Source organism: Tursiops truncatus, chromosome X, assembly GCF_011762595.2.
Source record: "Tursiops truncatus isolate mTurTru1 chromosome X, mTurTru1.mat.Y, whole genome shotgun sequence".
NCBI lineage: Eukaryota > Metazoa > Chordata > Mammalia > Artiodactyla > Delphinidae > Tursiops > Tursiops truncatus.
The window spans coordinates 38,551,274-38,572,420 of record NC_047055.1 but is presented as its reverse complement, the minus strand read 5'-3'; the positions used below and the strand labels follow the sequence as shown (position 1 = coordinate 38,572,420).

At 37.7% G+C, this 21,147-nt stretch overlaps 1 protein-coding gene across 3 annotated transcripts in view; it reads right to left on the bottom strand.

Annotated features, from left to right (window-relative positions):
* The window catches only part of MORC4 (MORC family CW-type zinc finger 4), a 50,718-nt gene that overhangs the window by 15,094 nt on the left and 14,477 nt on the right, over positions 1-21,147 (bottom strand). For all 3 annotated transcript variants that reach the window (XM_019949553.3, XM_019949554.3, XM_073799426.1), the window contains 7 exons: positions 19,856-19,988; positions 19,393-19,521; positions 16,559-16,678; positions 15,051-15,151; positions 6,160-6,258; positions 2,316-2,444; positions 322-390 (listed from right to left, as the gene is read on the bottom strand). In XM_019949553.3, the coding sequence (XP_019805112.2) occupies positions 322-390; positions 2,316-2,444; positions 6,160-6,258; positions 15,051-15,151; positions 16,559-16,678; positions 19,393-19,521; positions 19,856-19,988 (780 nt within the window). The remainder of the gene's footprint in view (positions 1-321; positions 391-2,315; positions 2,445-6,159; positions 6,259-15,050; positions 15,152-16,558; positions 16,679-19,392; positions 19,522-19,855; positions 19,989-21,147) is intronic.

Genomic DNA, 21,147 nt, shown 5'->3' with positions numbered 1-21,147 from the left:
TAGGTTATAATGTTCCTTCTAAACTAGAAATAGTGTGAGCCTTGTTGAGTAACTAAGTGTTCCTTCCTGAACTCTGCTACTGAAGAGGGATTTCAAATGCCCTATCAAAAGGTGGGGGGAAGAGGGAGAGAGGGTAAAGTCAATCACTAGTTGAGACATTCAGGAGATGACTAGAAAGAATAAAGAACTGGAAGACCAGAGAGGTGAATAGGGAAATCATTTAAAAAAAATCATCTCTCTTCTCAAAATTCCCCTGTCCTATTAGGAAGGGTCAGGCTCCTCTACCGTACGATATAGAGCACCACCTCGGGTATACTCAACTGTTTCTTAGCTTTGCTCAAGTACAGGTCTTCATCAATGAGTTCTTGTTCCTCTGGAACAGAGCACCTCCTGCAGTACAGAGAAGAAATCATCTTTCAGAAACAAAATGTGCCCTTCACTGTTACCCTTAACTTTCCTCACGACTATGACAAGGCAGGTTAACCCCCCTCTAACATTACAGAGTTCAGATTCCACCCACATTACAAAACCTGTGTGCAGGATAACATGTAGCAATTCTCTTTTCAAGGCATATCATATTATTATTTTTGGTGTATATATCACCATTCTCCCAAGACACTCAAAGTACTGAAGCATAATCTCTAGTTCTACACAGTGAAGTTCAAGCACAAGAGAGACTTGCTTGAGGTTCCATACAAAGAGAATATTGCTGAGACTAGAACCGAGGTCTTTTGCCTCGTGTACTAAGAAAGTAATTCCCAAGGTGCCATCTAGAAGCAGGAGCATCCCTAGACTATGTGATGATACCTGAAGAGGAAAATCAGAGGCTATGATAGAGAGCAGCAAGAAGAGACTAGGAGCTGACATTGTAAAAGGGACAGAACAGAGACCAGCAAAGAGACGAAAAAGAGAATTCTATAAATGAAAAGACTAGATGTAAAGCACGAGGAAGAGAATTTTAGGAGTAAAAGCTGAAAGGAGTACTAGAAAATGTACTCAATGGACAAAAGCAATCCTAGAAATAAACAAAAATTAATAATAATTGGAAACCCTATGTTATACCCATTTTATTAGGGCACAAAGTGTCCTGGAAGGCTATGTCTCCTGGACTAAGTATAGACTGATAGCATATACAGGATTCAAAAATGAGACTTCTAAGCACTCAGGCCTACTTTCTTTTTTTTTTTTTTTGCGGTATGCGGGCCTCTCACTGTTGTGGCCTCTCCCGTTGCGGAGCACAGGCTCCGGACGCGCAGGCCCAGTGGCCATGGCTCACGGGCCCAGCCGCTCCGCGGCATGTGGGATCTTCCCGGACCGGGGCACGAACCTGTGTCCCCTGCATCGGCAGGCGGACTCTCAACCACTGCGCCACCAGGGAAGCCCTCAGTCCTACATTTTAATCACACAACCCTAGGAGGTACTTAGGCACACCTGGAGACTACGGGGAAATGCTTGCTCATTACAGACCTGGACTTTGTTTATTTAATTTCCTCCATTTAAAAAATTTTTTTCTAAAAAGCATACTCTGGTTTAGTACCTTTTTTCTATCAGCATTTATTCTGCAGAAAAAAGTTAAGAAAGTCACAGCTGAACTGAAGCAAACTGAGTTATTATCAACATATGTGACTAAGTCATATAAAAAATATTTGTTAAATTGAAATGAATACCCATGGATATGACAGGCACTATCTAGATGTTAGCTGCTTCAAGAAACACATGGTATATTAGAAAGACAAACATGTAAACAACCTGCATTGAATGTACAATAGGTACTACAACAGATGCAAGTATAGGAAGCATATGAAGAAAACTGTCAACTCAGCCTGAAATGTAAATCCCTTGTTCTCAAATAATTTATAATCTCTTGAAGGGCCCAAGTATATATATATGAAAAACATCCAAAAAATTCAAACAGTACGTGAACAAATGTGAAGAATTAAATACCACAGGAAGCCAGAGTAAAATAACTGTAAACTACTGTCAACTGGAGAAGTATCACACAAAATACTTAAGCTTACCAGACGGATATGATTTAGATAGGCAGATGGAATACAGAAAGTCACTGTAAGCAAGTGGAATGACAGTATCAAGTCATGGAGATGGGAATACGTATGGCATGTGTGGGGAAGAGTGAAGCCACAGGCCTGCTAAAGCAGAAGGTTTGTGTTAAGATACAATGAATAGGTAGAGTGGGACCAGTTAGCATAGGGGCTTGAATGCCAGGGTGAAGAGTGTGGACTTGAGATGAAAAGTGTTTTAGGATACAGAGACAAATCAGGAGTTCTCTCTGACATAATACTGAGTCTTAACCTTACCTGTACTTTGGATGGGAATTATAGTAACAAAACCATCTTGCAGGTAATGTAGATGGATCAACCTTGCCAGGAAGCTTCCTCCATTTAAGACACTCATCACACTGTACCCATGTCTGGTCAGGAATCTTCCTGAATGAAGGAAAACAGAAGTATGACTGTGTATATCCTAGCTCTGTACTCTGTCTTACATTAGAAAAGCATAACCTAAAAATGAAAGAGCATGATTTTATATATGAAATGTGTTAGAAATGTTATCATCCAGGTGTCTAAAATGTATATATCTTAAACTTCACAGATAAAATAATGACAGGACTAGACCAGATATGGATATGAAAACTAGTAGCAAGTTTTAACATGGTGAGCTACCATATTACAGAGGTCCATAGTACTTACCTTGGAATCTTATCCTTAAGCAAACAAAAGGATAACTTTAAAATTTATTAATCAGCAAAAAGTTTTATATATATTACAATATTACTAAAAAATAAGACCGATAGAATCATTTTATTTGCTTCTATCCAATCCCGTGATAGATTTGAAATGCATTTGTGAGAGTCATTGAAGCACCGTCATTAAAATGACTCCCCCTTTTCCCTGCAGGCTCCCTAGTCCTCCCTTTTTTATTTTCCTTTCAAGAAGTCTTTGTTCATACTTAAATCAAAATCAATATTAGGTTGATATTCCCAAAGTTAACCTTAAAAAGTAACATAAATTTGGGTTTCCCTGGTGGCGCAGTGGTTGAGAGTCCGCCTGCTGATGCAGGGGACACGGGTTCGTGCCCCGGTCCGGGAGGATCCCACATGCCGCGGAGCGGCTGGGCCCGTGAGCCATGGCCGCTGAGCCTGCGCGTCCGGAGCCTGTGCTCCGCAACGGAAGAGGCCACAACAGTGAGAGGCCCATGTACGGCAAAAAAAAAAAAAAAAAAAGTAACATAAATTTGATTAAATTTCGTAACTAGAAATGGTGGCTCCAGTTCAACAACTGGGTTAAGTTATGAAGAGAAAATTCTTCCAGAGTTCTACTCTTAAAACACATGCCCACTCCCATCTCCTCTAGGAAGTGTAACCCAGTCACCTACACCTTAGAGTAAATTTGTTTCTCTGTAAGAGGAGATGATCATTATATAATAGAAGTAGTCAGCATCTAATATGTGAAAGGCAGACCAGGGTGGGAAAGGCGAAGGCTGGAGAAAAGACAGAAAGAGGGTAGAGGGACACCTAGGGCCAATTTGAAAAACATGTAATTTAGACTAAAAGATTTTGTGTATGTTACATTTACACTGCTCTTTAGTATACTAGACATTTCAATAGAGTGGTATGATTCTTTTATGCCTTAGTTCAATATTTTTCTTATCTATTTTAAATGGTGCTTTTTTTCTAGTTATAAAAGCAATATAAGCTCATATAGAAAATACAGAAAGATATAAAAAAGAAGTAAAAGGTGCCCGTAAGTCTACTACTCAAATACAATGCCCTCTTCTTGTTCAAAACTGTTTTTAACAAAGAGAATTCATACATATTCTTGGATATATAGCTTCCTATCTCCTAGCTACAGGCTGCTCCAGCCTTGCAACCTCTAAACTCTAAGCTCAGGCCTGACCTCTGGTGTCTAAATATTTCTGTACAGTCACCGTTTTATTTAGAGCCAGAGAAAGGAGTTTCAGCCGTAGTGGAAGGGGAGAGGAAAGGTCACAGTAGCTTTGGTTTTACGTGCACACACACAGAAGAGTCTCGTGCAGAAGCGTGCCAATATTACTCCCTTGGGGACAAGCATTAGAGACGGTAAATCCCTCCCTCAGGTTACATGCAGACCATGGTAGATCCTCCCATCCAGGCAGATAGGAGAGACTTTTAGCTTGTGCTTGCAATAAGTAGGTAGTTGAAGGGGCTATGCCATATTCTCATTGCATCCTCCCAGAAGAGTGTCGTGGTTGAGAACCTGGGTTTGGGGGCCTGATTGCCTATATTTGAACATAAGTGGATCTACCACTTTTTACTTATCCAATCTTGAACAAGTTACTTAAGCTCTCAGTGTATCAGTGTCTACATTTGTAAAGAAGTAATAATATCATCTGTCTATCTCATAGGGTTGTTGTGATGATTAAATAAATACATGTAAAGAACTTAGACCAGTGTCCGGCATGTAAGTACTCAATAGATAATCATCATTCTGCCTACAGAAAAGGTTGTATAACATACATAAACACACTCCAGCGATATATGAACATCTGTTTCACTGCATTAATCACTGCTTATTTAAAAGGCAAAAAAAGGCATCTCAATTTGCATTTCTTTGAAAACCATGGATGTTGGACAGGAGTAGAGATCTTTAGAATAAGATATAGTGATATTCATACAGCAATCATGTTGCATTTAAAACAAAATTTTATATCAAACATTTGTCTGATTATTTCCTTTTTTTTTTTTTTTTTTTTTTTTTTTGGTGGTACGTGGGCCTCTCACTGCTGTGGCCTCTCCCGTTGCGGAGCACAGGCTCCAGAAGCGCAGGCTCAGCAGCCATGGCTCACGGGCCCAGCCGCTCCGCGGCATGTGGGATCCTCCCGGACCGGGGCACGAATCCGTGTCCCCTGCATCGATCGGCAGGCGGACTCTCAACCACTGCGCCACCAGGGAAGCCCTGATTACTTCCATTTTTAAAAAAACATGGGTGCCTACCCCAAAATGAACCTCTAATCTTTGTCTTGATGGTATAATTGACTGTATACATGTTGTTACGCATCCTATCCTCTATATTATGCTCCTTTCCTGGCCTACTAAGGCATTTCATCCTGATCCACCATTCTGTGTGTAATCTCCTCTCTTAGATTCAATAAATTCTACATCTTTTTCTGACATCCTGGGTTCTCTACTTCTAGTCTCAAATTTCTTGGTACAGTTCCAACAATGTTCGCTAGTAATAAAGAGAAGGGAAATTGGCTAGTATTTCTGAACGCCGGAATGCCTACTATATGCCAGGTACTGTGCAAAAAAGGTTATGTCATCTAACTTAATATATTCAGAGAGGTGAAGTGACTTACTTAACCTAAGCTCAACCAACTATTAAGAAGCAGATCTAATAGACTTGTGGTTGCCAAGGGGGAGTGAGTAGGGGAGGGAAAGAATGGGAGTTTGGGATTACCAGAGGCAAACTACTATGTATAGGATGGATAAACAACAAGGTCCTACTGTATAGTACAGGGAACTATATTCAATGTCTTGTAACAAACCATAATGGAAAAGAATATGAAAAAGAATATACATATGTATAACTCAGTCACTTTGCTGTACAGAAGAGATTAACACAACATTTAAAATCAACTATACTTCAATAAAATCTAAAAACAAAGACTAACAGACATTTATCCATGATTTAATTTCATGATTTTTGCCTAATTATTTGAAAGTAGAGAATACACTAGTGAGTTATTTAGGGTTTTAAATAATATTCATAATATTTATAGAACTTATAACCTTAAAGCAATTGTAATACATTAGATATTATATTGATACAATAAAAGTTTCAAGTTGTTTATTAAATAAAAAAGAAGAAAAAGATCTAGATTTTCAACCCAGGAGTGGCTGATTTAAATGGTCATCATCTTCTACTATATCATGCTGCCTGCAGGATAAACTGACAGTACTAAACTCTTCATATTTATGATCCAAATCACAGAAGTGTCAAACCAGAATGAAGAGGTCTAGAGAATGATGAAATTAGTACCTGTGATTTCCTATTTTTAGTTAATTAAACTTCCTTATGTGAAAAGCACCATCTTATCCCATTCCTTCCATTTGCTCCATAGACATTACCCCTAATACTTTTATATTCTAAATTTACTACTCACGGTATTGGCCTGACTATGGCTGAGGTCTCAAAATTCTCTTGGGAGGTCTTTTCCTTCCAATAAGCATTGAGCTTCTGGGCAAGGGCATTTATTGTCAACCTGAAAGAAAAAGAAAGAAACATGTCAATGTTGAGAATCTGTTGAATAATTCTGCAATCTTTAAGATGCTCCCATTTAACAGAAACCAGCAATTTAGAATATTCAGGATAGGTCTGAACATCTACACTTTCAGAAACTAGGATGGGAATGTACTGCCTTTGTAAATTACATGTCAAAATGACGAAGTCAGTTGAAAAGGTAAGATGGTCACAAGTCCTAAAAAGTACTGTGTTCTCCAAATTTTAGAATCATGGTGAGGGGAGCTGACATTAGAGACAATGATAGAAGACTAAATTGCAGATAAGTTGTTGGGGAGTTATTCAATTGTCAGATGACTACAGGTAAACAATTGAGGACCAAGTTGAAAGGCAGAGGATCAAATACTGCACCCTATCTATTACAAATCAAACACTAACTTAAAAATGTCTATATGGTTCTTCTTTGTCTAAATGCTGATCACAGCAGTTATAGCAACAACAGGCAACAAAGTCCCCTTCAACCTTCTACTCTATAGCTGTTAGTGGAGGCTATGCCCCAATTATGGCTCTTGCCCTTTCTCCTTTATCTCTCTTCCCAAATGAACAACAGCAGACCCAGGGTTAAACAATATAATGTGTAGAAAACCTGAATTTTACTTTTAAAAACTGCCAATTTCTAGTGACTAATTCCTATTTAATTCTACAACCCAGGATTACAACTTAATGTAGAGCTGTACACACCTGAAACACTACAAATTTAGTGTTTAGATCTCTTGACTCCCCGGATAATTCCCCAAAGGTTTTGTAGACCTCTTCTCTCCTTAAGAGGAATTCTTCCTTAACTCCACCTTACTCATATTAAATTATATTCTGACTACACAGAGAAGATTAAATCATATATGAGTTCCCCTATAAACCCTTAGTCCCCTCCAACGTACCAATGTTCCTACCTCTATGTTTATATCCTTCCCTAAAGTCACAGATGAAGAACTATTTCTTGTTTTCTCTTAAAATTTTACTTTAAATCTACTTTTTAAAAAAGATTACATGGGATTCTGGAAAGGTGATGGAGTAGGAAGCACCAGGAATCTGCCTTCCCATCTAGACAACAATTACACTGGCAGAATCTGTCTAATGTAACTATTTGGAACTCAAGAGTCTACTGAAGACTTGTAATTTCCAGGGGAATGCTTGGATGATAGATTGGCAAATTTCAGCTCTTAGCTACCCATCTCCTACCCCAGCCCTGTGACAGGCAGCTGTGCACACATTTCAAGACCAGCTTGCAGGAGCCAGGGTAGGCAAAAAAGACCTTGTCCTCCAAATATTGGGGATCTGTGCTCTGATCTCTGTTTGCTGCTCCTGATCACAGGATAATGTAATCCCATGGTAACCACAAGGGAAATAGCTATAAAATATACACAAAAGGAAATGAGAAGAATTTAAATGTTTCACTACAAAAAAAATCAGCTAAACATAAAAGAAGATAGTAATACAGCAAATGAAGGACAAAATATCTATAAGGCATATAGAAAACAAATAGCAAAATGACAGTAGTCCTTTCTTATCAGTAATTGCTTTAAATGTAAATGGATTAAACTCTCCAATCAAAAGACACAGAGTGATGGGTAAAATTAAAAAAAATGACCTAAATATATGCTGTCTACAGGAGACTAACTTTAGATACAAAGACACAAATAGGGTGAAAGTGAAAGGATATTCCATGTAAATAGTAACCAAAAGAGAGCAAGGGTAGCTATACAAATATCAGACAAAATAGACTATAAATCACAAGAGCTAAAATGGTGAAGCAATCCAAGTGTTCACTGATAAATGAATGGATAAGCAAACTGTAGTATATACATACAATAGAATATTATTCAGCCTTAAAAAAGGAAGGATATTCTGACATATGTACATCATAGATGAAACTTGAGGACATTACATTAAGTGAAATAAGCCAGTCACAAAAAGACAAATACTGTATAATTTCACTTTTATGAGGTACTTAGAGTAGTCAAATTCATAGAGACAGAAAGTAGAATGGTGGTTGCCAGGGGCTAGGAGGAGGTGGGAATGAGGAGTTATTGTTTAATAGGTACAGAATTTCAGTTTTGCTAGATGAAAAGAGTTCTGGAGTTGGATGGTGGTGACGGTTGCATAACAATATGTATGTACTTAATACCACCGAACTGTACACTTAAAAATGGTTAAGATGGTAAATTTTATGTTATGTGTATTTTACCACACAAAAAAATTGAAAACTAAAGGAAGCAGATTATGTGGTTACCAGGGGTTGGAGAGGAGGGGAAATGGGGAGTGACTTCTAATGGACAAGGTGCTTCTTTCTGAGGTGAAGAAAATGTTTTGGAATTAGATAGTGGTGATGGTTGTACAACTTTGTGAATATACTAAAATCACTAAAGTATACATTTTTAAATGGTGACATTTATGGCACGTGAATTATATCTCAATTTAAAAAATAAAAATAAACCTCTGTTCTCATGTACTCGGGCAAAAAATATTGAGGTGAAATTTACATAGAGTAAAATTTATCTTTTTAACATGTAGTTCTATCGGTTTTAACAAATGCATACAGTCATGTAACCACCACCTCAATCAAGACACCATTCTCATGTATTTTGAAACCCCATTCCTTCTTGCAAAAACCTGGCTTGACTCCACTGTTCCAGTAATCTCTTTCCTTTTACTTCCCCAATCCTGGTATGTGGTCTATACCCACTATCTCCTCTTCATTCTCCTGTCTTAATCCCGTACAATCTAATTTCCACCATTGCCACTACACAAAACTGTTCCTTTCCCCAACCTCATTATTCTATCAACGATCCTGTCAATATGCCAGTCTACTAAATTTGAGGCTTTGAAGTGATCTTTGATACTTTCCTCTCTTTTATTTCCCTTATCCCATTATTAATTTATCATCAATTTTTAAAATAAATTTATTTATTTAGTTTTGGCTGTGTTGGGTCTTCGTTTCTGTGCGAGGGCTTTCTCTAGTTGCAGTGAGCGGGGTCCACTCTTCATCGCGGTGCGCGGGCCTCTCACTGTCGCGTCCTTCTCTTGTTGCGGAGCACAGGCTCCAGAGCGCAGGCTCAGTGGCCATGGCTCACGGGCTTAGTTGCTCCACGGCATGTGGGATCTTCCCAGACCAGGGCTCGAACCCGTGTCCCCTGCATTGGCAGGCAGATTCTCAACCACTGCACCACCAGGGAAGCCCTCACCAAACTTTTTGATCTTTTTTTTCAGTATCTGTCACATACTTCCTTTCTCACAGCTACTCTTATTTCACACCTTCACCCCACACCTAGATTACTCAAATAACATATAATCCTTCTTTCAATCTATCCTGCACCCTCTTTCCAGATTTATCAACTGATATAATTCATGTAGAGCACTTTATAAGCCATAAAGCAGTATATAAGTGTAATGTACTATATTCTTAAGATAGAATTGTTTCAAGTCACCCCTCTACTTAAGAATACACAATGAATTCTCATTGCCTAAAGCATCAACTACTCTATCCAATGTCCCTCTAAGACAGAAGTTCTCAAACTATCTCGCTTCATGGTACCTTTAGTGTCCCAAGTTTTTCATGGCACCCTTAGGTCTAAAGAAATATGTACTGGTTCCAATTACTATTAAACGGTTATGTCGAAACAACTTAATAACTATTTATGTACTAAAATTTAGGGTCCATTTGAAAAATATATGTATATATTTTAAAAATATTTCTGTTTCAATCTTAAATAGCCACAATTACTTATAATGGAATGGGTACGCCTGTTGGATATTGTACAACTACTCAAACCTTGGAGTCAAACTGGACACAACTTCCCTCATTTCTTATTCAACATTGACTTTTGGTAATACTTGCTTTTTATCACAGCAATCATAAAAAACCCAGATTCACAAAGATATGATATAATCAAGAGGAATGTAAACATTTTTTACCTGAAAGTGGGTGCTACCATAACAAATACCTAAAAATGTGGAAGTGGCTTTAGAATTGGACAGTGGGCAGAGGGTGGAAGAATTGGAGGAGCATTACAGAAATTGCCTGATTGCCTTGAACAGACTGTTGTTAGTACAAATATGGATGTTAAACACCCCACTGGTGAGGGCTCAGAAGGGCAGAGCATGGTCGAGAAAACACAAATTTCCTCAGAGTATATCTAAATCATTGTGAACAGACTGTTAGTAGAATTATGGATGTTAAAATTGTGGCTGGTGAAGGCTCAGAAGGAAATGAGGAACATGTTATTGGAAAACTTGAGGGAAGGTGATCCCCGTTACATACTGGCAGAAAGCTTAGCAGAATTGTGTCCCACAGTTAGGTGGAAAGCAGAACTTGTAAATGATAAAATTGGAAATTTAGCTGAGGAGACTTCCAAGCAGGCTGTTGAAAGTGTGGCCTGGTGGTTGCTTGCTGCTTATATAAAATGTGAGAGGAAAGAAATAAATTAAGGGAAGAACTGTTGAACAAAAAGGAACCAGGACTTAATGATTTTGGAAATTCTCAGTTTATCCAGACTGCAAAAGATGCTAAAATTTAGAAAGATGCTCTAGAGAAAAAGCCAAGGCAGTGGCTGGACAACCTTTCACTAATATCTCAGGAAGATCAAAAGGTCAAAGTATTCAGTCACACAAAAAGCTCTCTGAAAAGATTAAACACGTGAATCAGATCTCCACCACCATCTCAGCAGAAGCCAAGAACAGAAATAGGATTATCTAGGAAAGACATGTCAAGAGTCGCTTGTCTGATGGAGTGAATATCCATGATACATACTTGAGACCCACAAGGTTCTTGAGAATGGTATACAAGGACAAAACTGCTAGATTGGACTGAAAGGGACAGAGAGAGTATAAATGAAAGAAGGCATTTAGACCCCCAAAACTCGAGAGTTAAGAAACAGGCTGATGAAACTACTCAGCTACAAATACATGCATGCTACCTTTCAAAAAAAAGGAAAAATGAGTCTGTGGGTGGAGCCATGAGGACAGAGAACAGAGCCTTAAATCCAGAGGGTGGAGCTGAAAGCCCCAGAAGAGTATTCCCAGGCCTTGAAATTTAATGGAGTTAGCATGGAAATTGCTTGGAATCTGTGATTCCTTTTTCCTTCATTTTTTCTCCCTGTTTGAACTGGAACATCTATAACTGGTATCCTATGCCTGTCCCACCATTATATTTTGGGAGTAAATACAAAAAAAAAAAAAAAGACACACATCTGCAGATGGAGAGGAATTTTACCTCAAGATGCATCAGACCCAGAGTATCATCCATACCTGGTTTAGATGAGAAGATTTGGGTGTTCTGAGCTGATGACATTAAGAGTTAGACTGAGCTGCTGTAGGAGTTGAGACTTTTGGGGATGTTGGGATGGGGTAAATGTATTTTGCATGTGTGATGTAAGTGGATCTTAAGGGGCCAGAGGGCAGACTGTAGTAGCAGAAAAATGGTCCTCCAAAGATGTCTATGTCCTAATCCCTGAAACCTATGAATATATTAGATTACATGTCAAGGGGGAAATCAGGTTGCAGATGGAATTAAGGTTACTCATCAGCTGAACTTAAGATAGGGAGATTACCTTGAATTACCAACATAATCATTAAGGGTCCTTAAAAGTGGAAGAGTGAGGCAGAAGAGTCAGAATCAGAGAAGGAGAGTGATGACAGAAGCAAGGTCATCAGAGTGTTATGATGTGATGACCCAACCCACCACTGACGGCTTTGAATATGGATGGAGGAAGAGGGCCATGGGCCAAGGAGTACTGGCAGCCTCTAAAAGTTGGAAAAGCCAAGGAAACAGATTCTCCCTTAGAGCCTCCAGAAATAAATGCAGCCTTGCCAACACCTTGATCTTAACCCAGTGAGATCTATGATGGACTTCTAACCTACAGAACTCGAAGACAATATACCAGTGTTGTCTTAAGGCACTAAGTTTGTGGTAATTTGTTACGACAGCAACAGAAAACAATTTCTATTGCTTATAGGCAAGAGTCAATATCACTGTATTCCCCTCGAAAATTTTAAACATCCTGTGGCTCCTCTGTGAGTTCATTATGTGCACCTTGGCACACAGTTTGGGAACTGTGGCTCCAGGACAGGGGTCAGCAAACTACAGCCTGTAGGGCAAATCCGGGCCACTGCCTGTTTTCGTAAACAAAATTGTATTGGACACAGACACCGTTCATTCCTTTACTTATTGTCTACGGCTGCTTTCCTACTACAGCAGAATTGAGTAGTAGTGACAGAGACCATACGGCCCACAAAGCTTAAAATATTTATTTCCTGCCCCTTCACAGAAAAATTTGCCAACCCCTGCCCTAGGACAGGGCCATACTCTATCCATCTGACTTCACTCCCCTTCACTCTACTTACATCCCCTTATCCCCACTCCTCATATTCTTCCCACTCTGAGTTGCTGTCACTTAGCTCACGCTATAATTCCATCCTGGAATTCCCTTCCCTCCCTTTTCTAAACCTGTATCCTTTAAGCAAATCTCAAGTCATACCTTCTACCTAAAACCTTCCCTATCTGTTCTACCAGGGAATGCTTCCTATACCATACCACTTAGTTTTGATTGATCAAAGAGCAAGTTTATTGCTCTCTAAACTGTTTCGTGTCTGTGACAATCCGTCATTACAATTACACTGTGAGCTCCTCAAAGACAGCAACCATGTCTCGAATTTCTCTGGAAAACTCCACAAAATCTAGCCACTGTGCCATGTACCAGTGAGGTGTTCACTTAGTATGCATTGACTGCATTTCTTCAGCTGAAATTCACTCTAAAAATGTTATAAGTTTGAGCCCTGATAGTTGTAGCTGAAATCTGATATCTACAACTATTAAAAGTGATATTACAAATGATTTATTTGTAGACATTCCAGCAGTATGATGGCTGGTATCTCTTATAGCGGTTTTGAAATGTATAATAAATACTCTTAGGATGAGTTTGTGATAGCAGACAACCTTCTCTAATCGCCCTCTCAAATTCCCTTATATTTTAACTAAAGACTTTTTTCATTTAACATAAAATAAATTGAGTAAAAAGGGAAATGCTGCCAGAATTGGGATGAGTTATGCACACTTATTACCCTCAGAAGACTCTGTATGCAGGACAGTATACTAGTTTTCTGTTTTTAATAAAATGTGTAGCAGATATTAAGCTACTTAAGCCAGAAGTCCCATATGTTTAGCTGAATAAACCTACTCTCTATAGAATACCTCCATTTGGTTCCCCTGCCATCACCTCAAACCCATCATACTGAAACGAAACATCACAAACCAAGCATCTAATACCTCTAAACTTTAAAAGCTAGATTGGGGGGTGGTGGAGATGGCTTAAGAGGATGTTACATAATTTTTAATATCTAACATTTGGATTTCACAAATCTTAACTATTTGGTTAATCACCAGAAATTCTCTATTCCTTTCACTCAAGAGAAATAGAATGACTTGGCTCTGAGACTTTTGTCAAACTGATGTCATTCCTAAACTTTCACTCTTGTGAGTCAAGTCCTAGTCAAAGATCTCCATTATGTGCCAGACTCATATTTAAAAGACCATTTTACTTAAACTAAGGGCAGGTAGTTATTATAATCATTGAGCAGCCCGAGTGACCAAGAACCAATTACCTTGAAATTAATCTGGGGTTGTCATCCAAATAGTTCTCTGTCAAATACTAAACCTAAAATTCTTATGGTTTCATATAAATTAAGGCACAACATTTAACTAATTTTATTACAGTTTCGGACACAAAAAAAAAGAGATTTGGGGAAATACTTTTCCCCCACTCTAAGAAAAGATTTGCTACTGAGATTTCTAGAAAAATGACACCAAATGTCCTCATGCCTTCTTTCTCCATCCTCCCAGAACACCCTTTGCCATTTCAAATACTTCCCTGTGCTTAGAATGTCCTCCCCCTCTTCATCCACCTAGCAAACTCCAATTTTTCCTTGAAGTTTAAGCTCAAACATATTCTGCTCTGTGAATCCCTTTAGGCATATTTAAAGCTTCTTCCCATTTGGCATACATCCCCCATTAAAGCAATTATTCTATGGGTATTTAAGTTTCTTATTTACATATATCTCATCCCATTTGTTCATAGGCATCAAGGATTCTTAACTTTCATTCTTATGTCCCTAATACCTGGCACAGAGGAGATATCTCACAATACTTGATGAAAGAAGGAATGTATGATCCATCCCTCCCCACAAGTTTTAAAACAAACTATTATATCCTGGCTTTAACAACTCCCTTCTTTGCCTCCTAAAAATATCCTTACTGGTTCAGCCTCAATGTCAAGTTCCTTTCTGATTCTTTATTGGTCTTACCTATTAAATCTAGATGCTTCCGGAAAAACACACGTTTTTCCTGCTGCTCCAATACTTTCCTCTCAATCTGTTCACTGGCTTCAAGGAAATCTTTCGGAACAAACTTCAAACTGCTGCTTTCCCCACAACATATTCAATAACTTCAGATCCACTCATCTCTTTTCATTAAGATCAATTCCAAGGCTCTTTGTTTCACCAAAGTATTTTACTAAATAACCCCTATGCTCTTTCCCTAATTTTTAAAGTTAAGGTTTACTTCAGTTGGGCTCCATACATCATGTATCAGTAAGCTTTTAATTTAAAAATCAAATCCTTTTATCTCTAATCTTGGAAAATAGATTTGAAAGGATTCTCAGTTAACTTATGTGGCTGGCTTTTAGAGATGATTTTAGAGGTTTCAGAGAATAGAATCATATCTGAACAAACCATCAGAAACACCTCAGGTTGGGAGTGACTCACCGGTACTCCTTGGTGTACTCAAAGTCTTGTTTGTTGTAGGCAGGTTTTAAGAAATTGCACTCAATGACTCCAATTACTCCCACACCTTCTCCATGAGTTGGCTTACAAGAAAAATATTAATTTCAACACTTACATTACTGTTGACTGCCTGGAGGCACTTCCTTTTGATTCTAAACAATAATAGAAAGGTTACATAACGTTCACGGGCAAGGAGAGGCCAGTAATATCTAGAGAAACACTGAGAATGTACGCCAATAGACTGCAAGTATTACAATGAACTGGAACCTCTGGCAAATTACAGGGCAGAGATTTTCAAACTGTGATCCATAGATTTCCTAGGATTTTCCAGGGATTAATAGCCATCTCTACTTCACCCACACTACCTCCACTTTCATCTGTTTTATATTATGGGACTGCCAGAAGATTTCACTTGAACAAAGAATGACAATGCTAAAAAAAAATCAAGGTTATATACTTCTGTTCTAGGGAACTAAAACCAAACTCCATCTGAAAAAAAATTAAGGATGCTATATAAATCACACTCCATTAAAATAAACCATTTTTATATATGTATGCCACCAAACAACTGCTAAAGAGAGTCAGACTTGCAGTATTATTAATTACAAGTTGATACAAGAGATGTTTGGATTTAAAATCATTTTTGTATACTTTAATGGAAGGAGCTGAGTCGGAGTGTAATTAGACTGGCAAACAAACAAGTTGTATAAAGATGATATAACAATGAAAAGCAATATAGGCTGAAAACTAGCTCTCCTGGGTCATATGTAACTTTGTCCTACTGTGTAATATAAAGCAGTTTATCATTCTTTGTGCTTTAGCAATCTTATCTGTAAAATAGGAATGAATGGGATACTTGAAGATATTACTACTTTAAGTTGTCATCAAAATTTTAAGATGATGGTAATATTTGTATAGTTCAGTTATAGAGTACTTTTGCATAATTTATCCCATTTAAATCTCTCAACCCTGCAAGTTGTAAGGTAGGCAGAGCAAGTAAAATTACTATCGTTGTTTCCATTTTACAGGTAAGGAAATTGAGCCTCAGAGAAATTAAACAATGTAGCCAGGATTACATGGCTTTTAGGTGGAAGAGCCAGGCCTCAAATCCTGGTCATAAACCACTACATTTTATACATCTTCCACGATGCCTTACTGTCTCCCCAAGAAAATGGAAAGAGCTACCTCAAACATTAATAAACTTATACGCATGGCAGAGTTGCTGGTGCTCTAATTCTACCTCTTATTAACAGCTACCTAGAAAATGCCTTCAGTAAAACTCCTGGGTTGATTGACATCTATGAAGAATGAGAAGTAGAAAGAGCTTTTGAACATAAGACAGCTCACTGGTAACATAGAATTCTAGGATCAGATTTAACAACTATCTCAAGATGAGTAAAAAGCCATTCATTAGTCTATCCCTTTTGCAAAATTTAAATCCTTTTCCTACTCTTTTCAGCCTCTATGACAGAGAAGCATTAACTACTCACCTTCACCTGGCATCCCACCTTCTCAAAAGACTTTATGAGGCGGTTGTTATGATACATCATTACTCCAAACTGGTTATTATTCTTGCAAGAGAACCCAAAAGTTATTTTCACCTGCTTATTCTGAGAAGAAAATCATTAAGGAGACAAACACCAGGAGCTTTAGCACACAAAATTTTGCACTATATTACAGCAAAACACATCAAACACCATTGTATGTAAACCGGTATAACCTTTCTAGAAGGCATTTTAAAAATCGGTAGCAACAGCTTTAAAAATATTCTTAACCTTTGAACAAGTAATTCTCTTTCAGGAATTTATCCTACAGAAACAGTCAGAGAAGACCATAAAGGTTTATGAGTTACAGAAATTTATCAGTGATTTGTAATGGCTAAAAAAACATAAATAATTTAGATGTTTGACAATAAGGGAATGACTAAATAAATGTTGGTGTATCCACATGGTCTGTTGTGCAGCTCTTAAAATTATGTCTTTGAAAAGTATTTGGGAACATTAGGAAATGTTCAGAACAACAAGTTTCATCTAAAAATATATACTATAAATGTATACATGGAAAAGACTATAAGAAAATATATCAAAATACCATCAGTGATCTAAAAATTCATAAATCACAAAACGTTTCTTAACACTTGCTAACTGCTTAACTTGCTGCTAGGTAAGATACGTGGTACAACACAGATTCACACAATTACATGCAATAAGGTAAGTCCGGCTAATCATACAAAACACAATGAAAGCAAAACCATGAAGAACAAAACCACTTTTAAAGGTAAAGGACAATAAATAGTCCTGTTGTAATATATTTCATGGGAAGAAGTTAACAAGCTTGGATAAATAAAACAAAGAGAACTAAGTATTATACATAAAACATGAATAATTTATGAGTTTTTAGCAACTCCTATTTGATTTAAAAACCAAGGTAATAGAGTGAGAAAGATAAAGGAGATAGAGAAACTGAGATTTTCATTAAAACAAATACTAAGAAATCTTCATGTCCAAATGAGTTAAATGAAAACTTATTTTTGTTACTTTTCCAAAAACTGATCTCCATTACCCCCTCTAAGTAACAAGCTACCTGCATCAAATCCATGTGACAAGTGGGTCAGGTATGATATGAAGACATAATACGAGTGGGTACATAACACAGTAATGTTTGGCTCAGAACATATAATGTTCTGGGCTCCAGAAGCTCAAATCAAATCTCAAATAAGACCCTATTCCAATGAAAAAACAAAACAGGGCAAAACTGCCCCAAACAAAAACCCAAAATTCTACACCATAAAGTTAACATTTTAAAGATAAAGATAGTCAAATTCTTTCTGTTGTATACTTTTAAATTCTAAATTATGGGGTGGAAGTACACTGGGGTAGGAGATTCCCCAAATTAGAATAAGGAGAAAGGACAAGAGGAGAGCAGACGCCTTTGCTAACTGAACTGAGGAATAAATAAGTCAGCATCAGTAATCTTTTCCCTCAGTGACTTTAGGGGAAATTTTATTAGAAGTTTCATTTTACTCATGCCTAGAGTGAATTCGTTTAGCCCAAATTCTAATAGGGAAAGGTAACCAGTTTAATGGGAAGGGAGGTTGAGAAGAGCTCAGGTACATACAGAAAGCATGCATAGGAGGTACCCTGGTAGAAACCCACAGAAGAAAGAAGCTGGAGGTAGAAATGTGGTATATCCTGAGACAGTAGTTGAAAGACACTTTAGACTGGCTCTGTTAAAACTATGGCACTAAGATCCTAGCTACATACAGTGATATTATAACTAATTTACCTACAGATGATAACAATGTTAGCTCTGGCTTTGTTAAGTTAGGTTTGTTTAGGGCTTTAAAAAAATCTTTCACAGTAGACAAGGGTTGTGTTCTTCAAAAGGAGAAAATCAATCTGCTTATGAGTAACAACCATATGGCTATTTAAAAGGGAATGGCATTTTCTAATTTTCGGTCAGGGGAATAAAGACAAAGTAAGCTAGATAATGACTTTGATAAAGCAAACAGAGTGTGAACATGTTTCTTGGGCCAAGAGCTGAGCTTATTACTAGAGAATAAATTACAAGAGCAATTCTTCATAACTGCTTATGAACTCTCACCCTTTCAAAGACGTTTTTGACCCCAAAATCCATCAACAAAGATGGACCTAATTTCCAAAGCTCATCTTAAGATTTCCTCAAGTGCCTGAAATCCATTCCCAGGGCAATGGGGTGGGGTGGAGGGTAGAAGTGAAAATGAGTAATTACTTCTCTGAGTGGCTGTCAATATGAGAAGTACCAAGAAATCCATGTCAAATCTGTTGAAGATTTATCTCACCCTAGAAAATCAACTTTTAATTTCCAATCTCCTAACTTTTATCAACATAAGTCTGGACTTGTTACAGCAAAAATCATAGTATGTCCAAAAGATGAACAAGTTCTAGTCAACATTTTGCTTATTTCAATCAATGTAATATATATATAACAAAATTCCAGTACAAACCAAACAGTGTGAATCATTCCTTATAGCAGAGATTCTCAAACCTAGCTATTCATTTAAATAAATAAATATTTCTTATTAAAAAAAGAGATTTCAGAATCTACTGAACCAGAATCTCTAAAGTCTCAGGATACTGTATTATTTTAATAATTTCTAGTTGATTTCTGATAAAATTGGCACACAGATTGGCATTCAAGAAATACCTCCTTAGATACCTAAAATAGGGTTTGTACTATAACACATATTTTTGAATTGGAAAAGGAAAGGTTTCTGTTTTTCTGTGCCAACTTGGAAATCTAATCCTGAAACAAAGAGGTCAGCTTCATGTAGTTGTAAGGATACTGTGAAGGTAGGTTTATATATATCATATCCTACATTGGCCAGGCTCTTGGCAATCATCTGGGTAGTCACCTTCTTTTGACGCAGAAAAATTTTCATTCGTGGCTTCATATATAGAATGCCACAAAATGCCTATGGAACAGTGAAGGGAAAGTTATTACACAATATTGCCAATTCTACTGACATCCCTGTTGCTACCATCTACTGACTCTGCTAGCAACTGAGATCTAATCTGGGCAAATACTTGACTCAGTTTCTATACCTTGTTATTCTAAATCAACTACCACACTAAGTGCTGCTGACTATATTAGCTACGTTGTTTCAGTGGAGACAGTGAAAAGGAATCCTAGCATAGGGTCAAAAGGTTGTCATCTTTATATAACTAAAGTGAGATCTTGTATTATAATATTTTCATGTTACAGGATATCTTACCTCTCATTGTTGAAGAAAAACCACTCTTACTCACCCGTAAAGAATACTCTGTTTCTGGCAGCTCAGAGGTAATGCCACCAGTCTCTTTTTCTTCTGTGCCAAAGTCTGATACCAGGATATCATACCGATCTGTATCAAAGTCCAACTCAGACTTTCCATCTTTATTTCTGGGTAAAAGAGACAAGTACCAATCTAACAAAAACTGGCTCCAAAGGACAAAAAAGCACTAGGAACCCAAGAGAAAAGAAACAACATGAGCCAAAACTCAGATACCTATTTCTTTCCCTGACTACCAATTCAAAGGAACTACACATTACTTGCTTTGAAGATCACACAATATTTAAGGGCCTTTCCAGCCTAAAAAAATCTACTAAGTTTCATAGAGATGTGATACAAAGCACAGAAGGAAAGAAAAAAAAGGAAGGTGGGAATGTCTGTGATCCGATAAATCAAATGGATGCCAGCTATCCTCAAGGCAGGATCTGAAAACAGATCTCAACTTTCTGGGTATTGTTCGGTAGGTCATTCAACATCATTTCCCCCAAATGAATAGACAGATGAATCAAAACCTACTCTTTCTAACTTTAGCAATAGTATAAGGACTACTAAGATTTCCCCAGATCTAATTCTATTTCTTAGAAGGACAAAAAAAGGTTGCGACAGGAACAGCATATACTTGTTAGTCTTCTAGAATTATCATTTAAATATAATAGTACTCATATTGTTTTCCTTAGGACCATTTCTTCTTCTCATAATCCCTTTGGGTCACCTAAATATGGTCCATTCCAAGACCCTGGGCTACATCACTAAAAACTGCCAGGGAAAAAAGGCAAGACCTATCTTTGTTACTGGAAAAAATGCAAAACAAATGATAGGTTACAGAGAAAAAATACATATCAGAACAATGGTCCCCCAAATTTGTTCTGTGGGACAGCAGTCCCCCAAGATACTCTTAAATAAGAAATAAAGAGATAAATAAAGCCTGTATAATCAAATAAAATTGAGAAACAATTCCTGGCTCCCAGAGCCACCTCAAGCTCTAGGGATACCTCCCACGTACTGGAGGTTCCAGAAGCTCAGAGCTGCTGTGTTGAAAATGTAGCTCCTTTTTCAGGGCTGAACCAGAGCCACTATGATACGTATCCTGTCTAAAGCTCATGTCACTATAATAGTATATCCTGTATTTTGCAGGATAATCCTGACTCTTGCTACCCCACCCCACTCTAACGCATGTACTCTGAGGAGATTCCCTGTCCTCTCTGGTGCTCACCATTCACCATCCAAGGAAAGGAGGCCTGGAGAAACATTTTTTCTGAAATTGGGAAA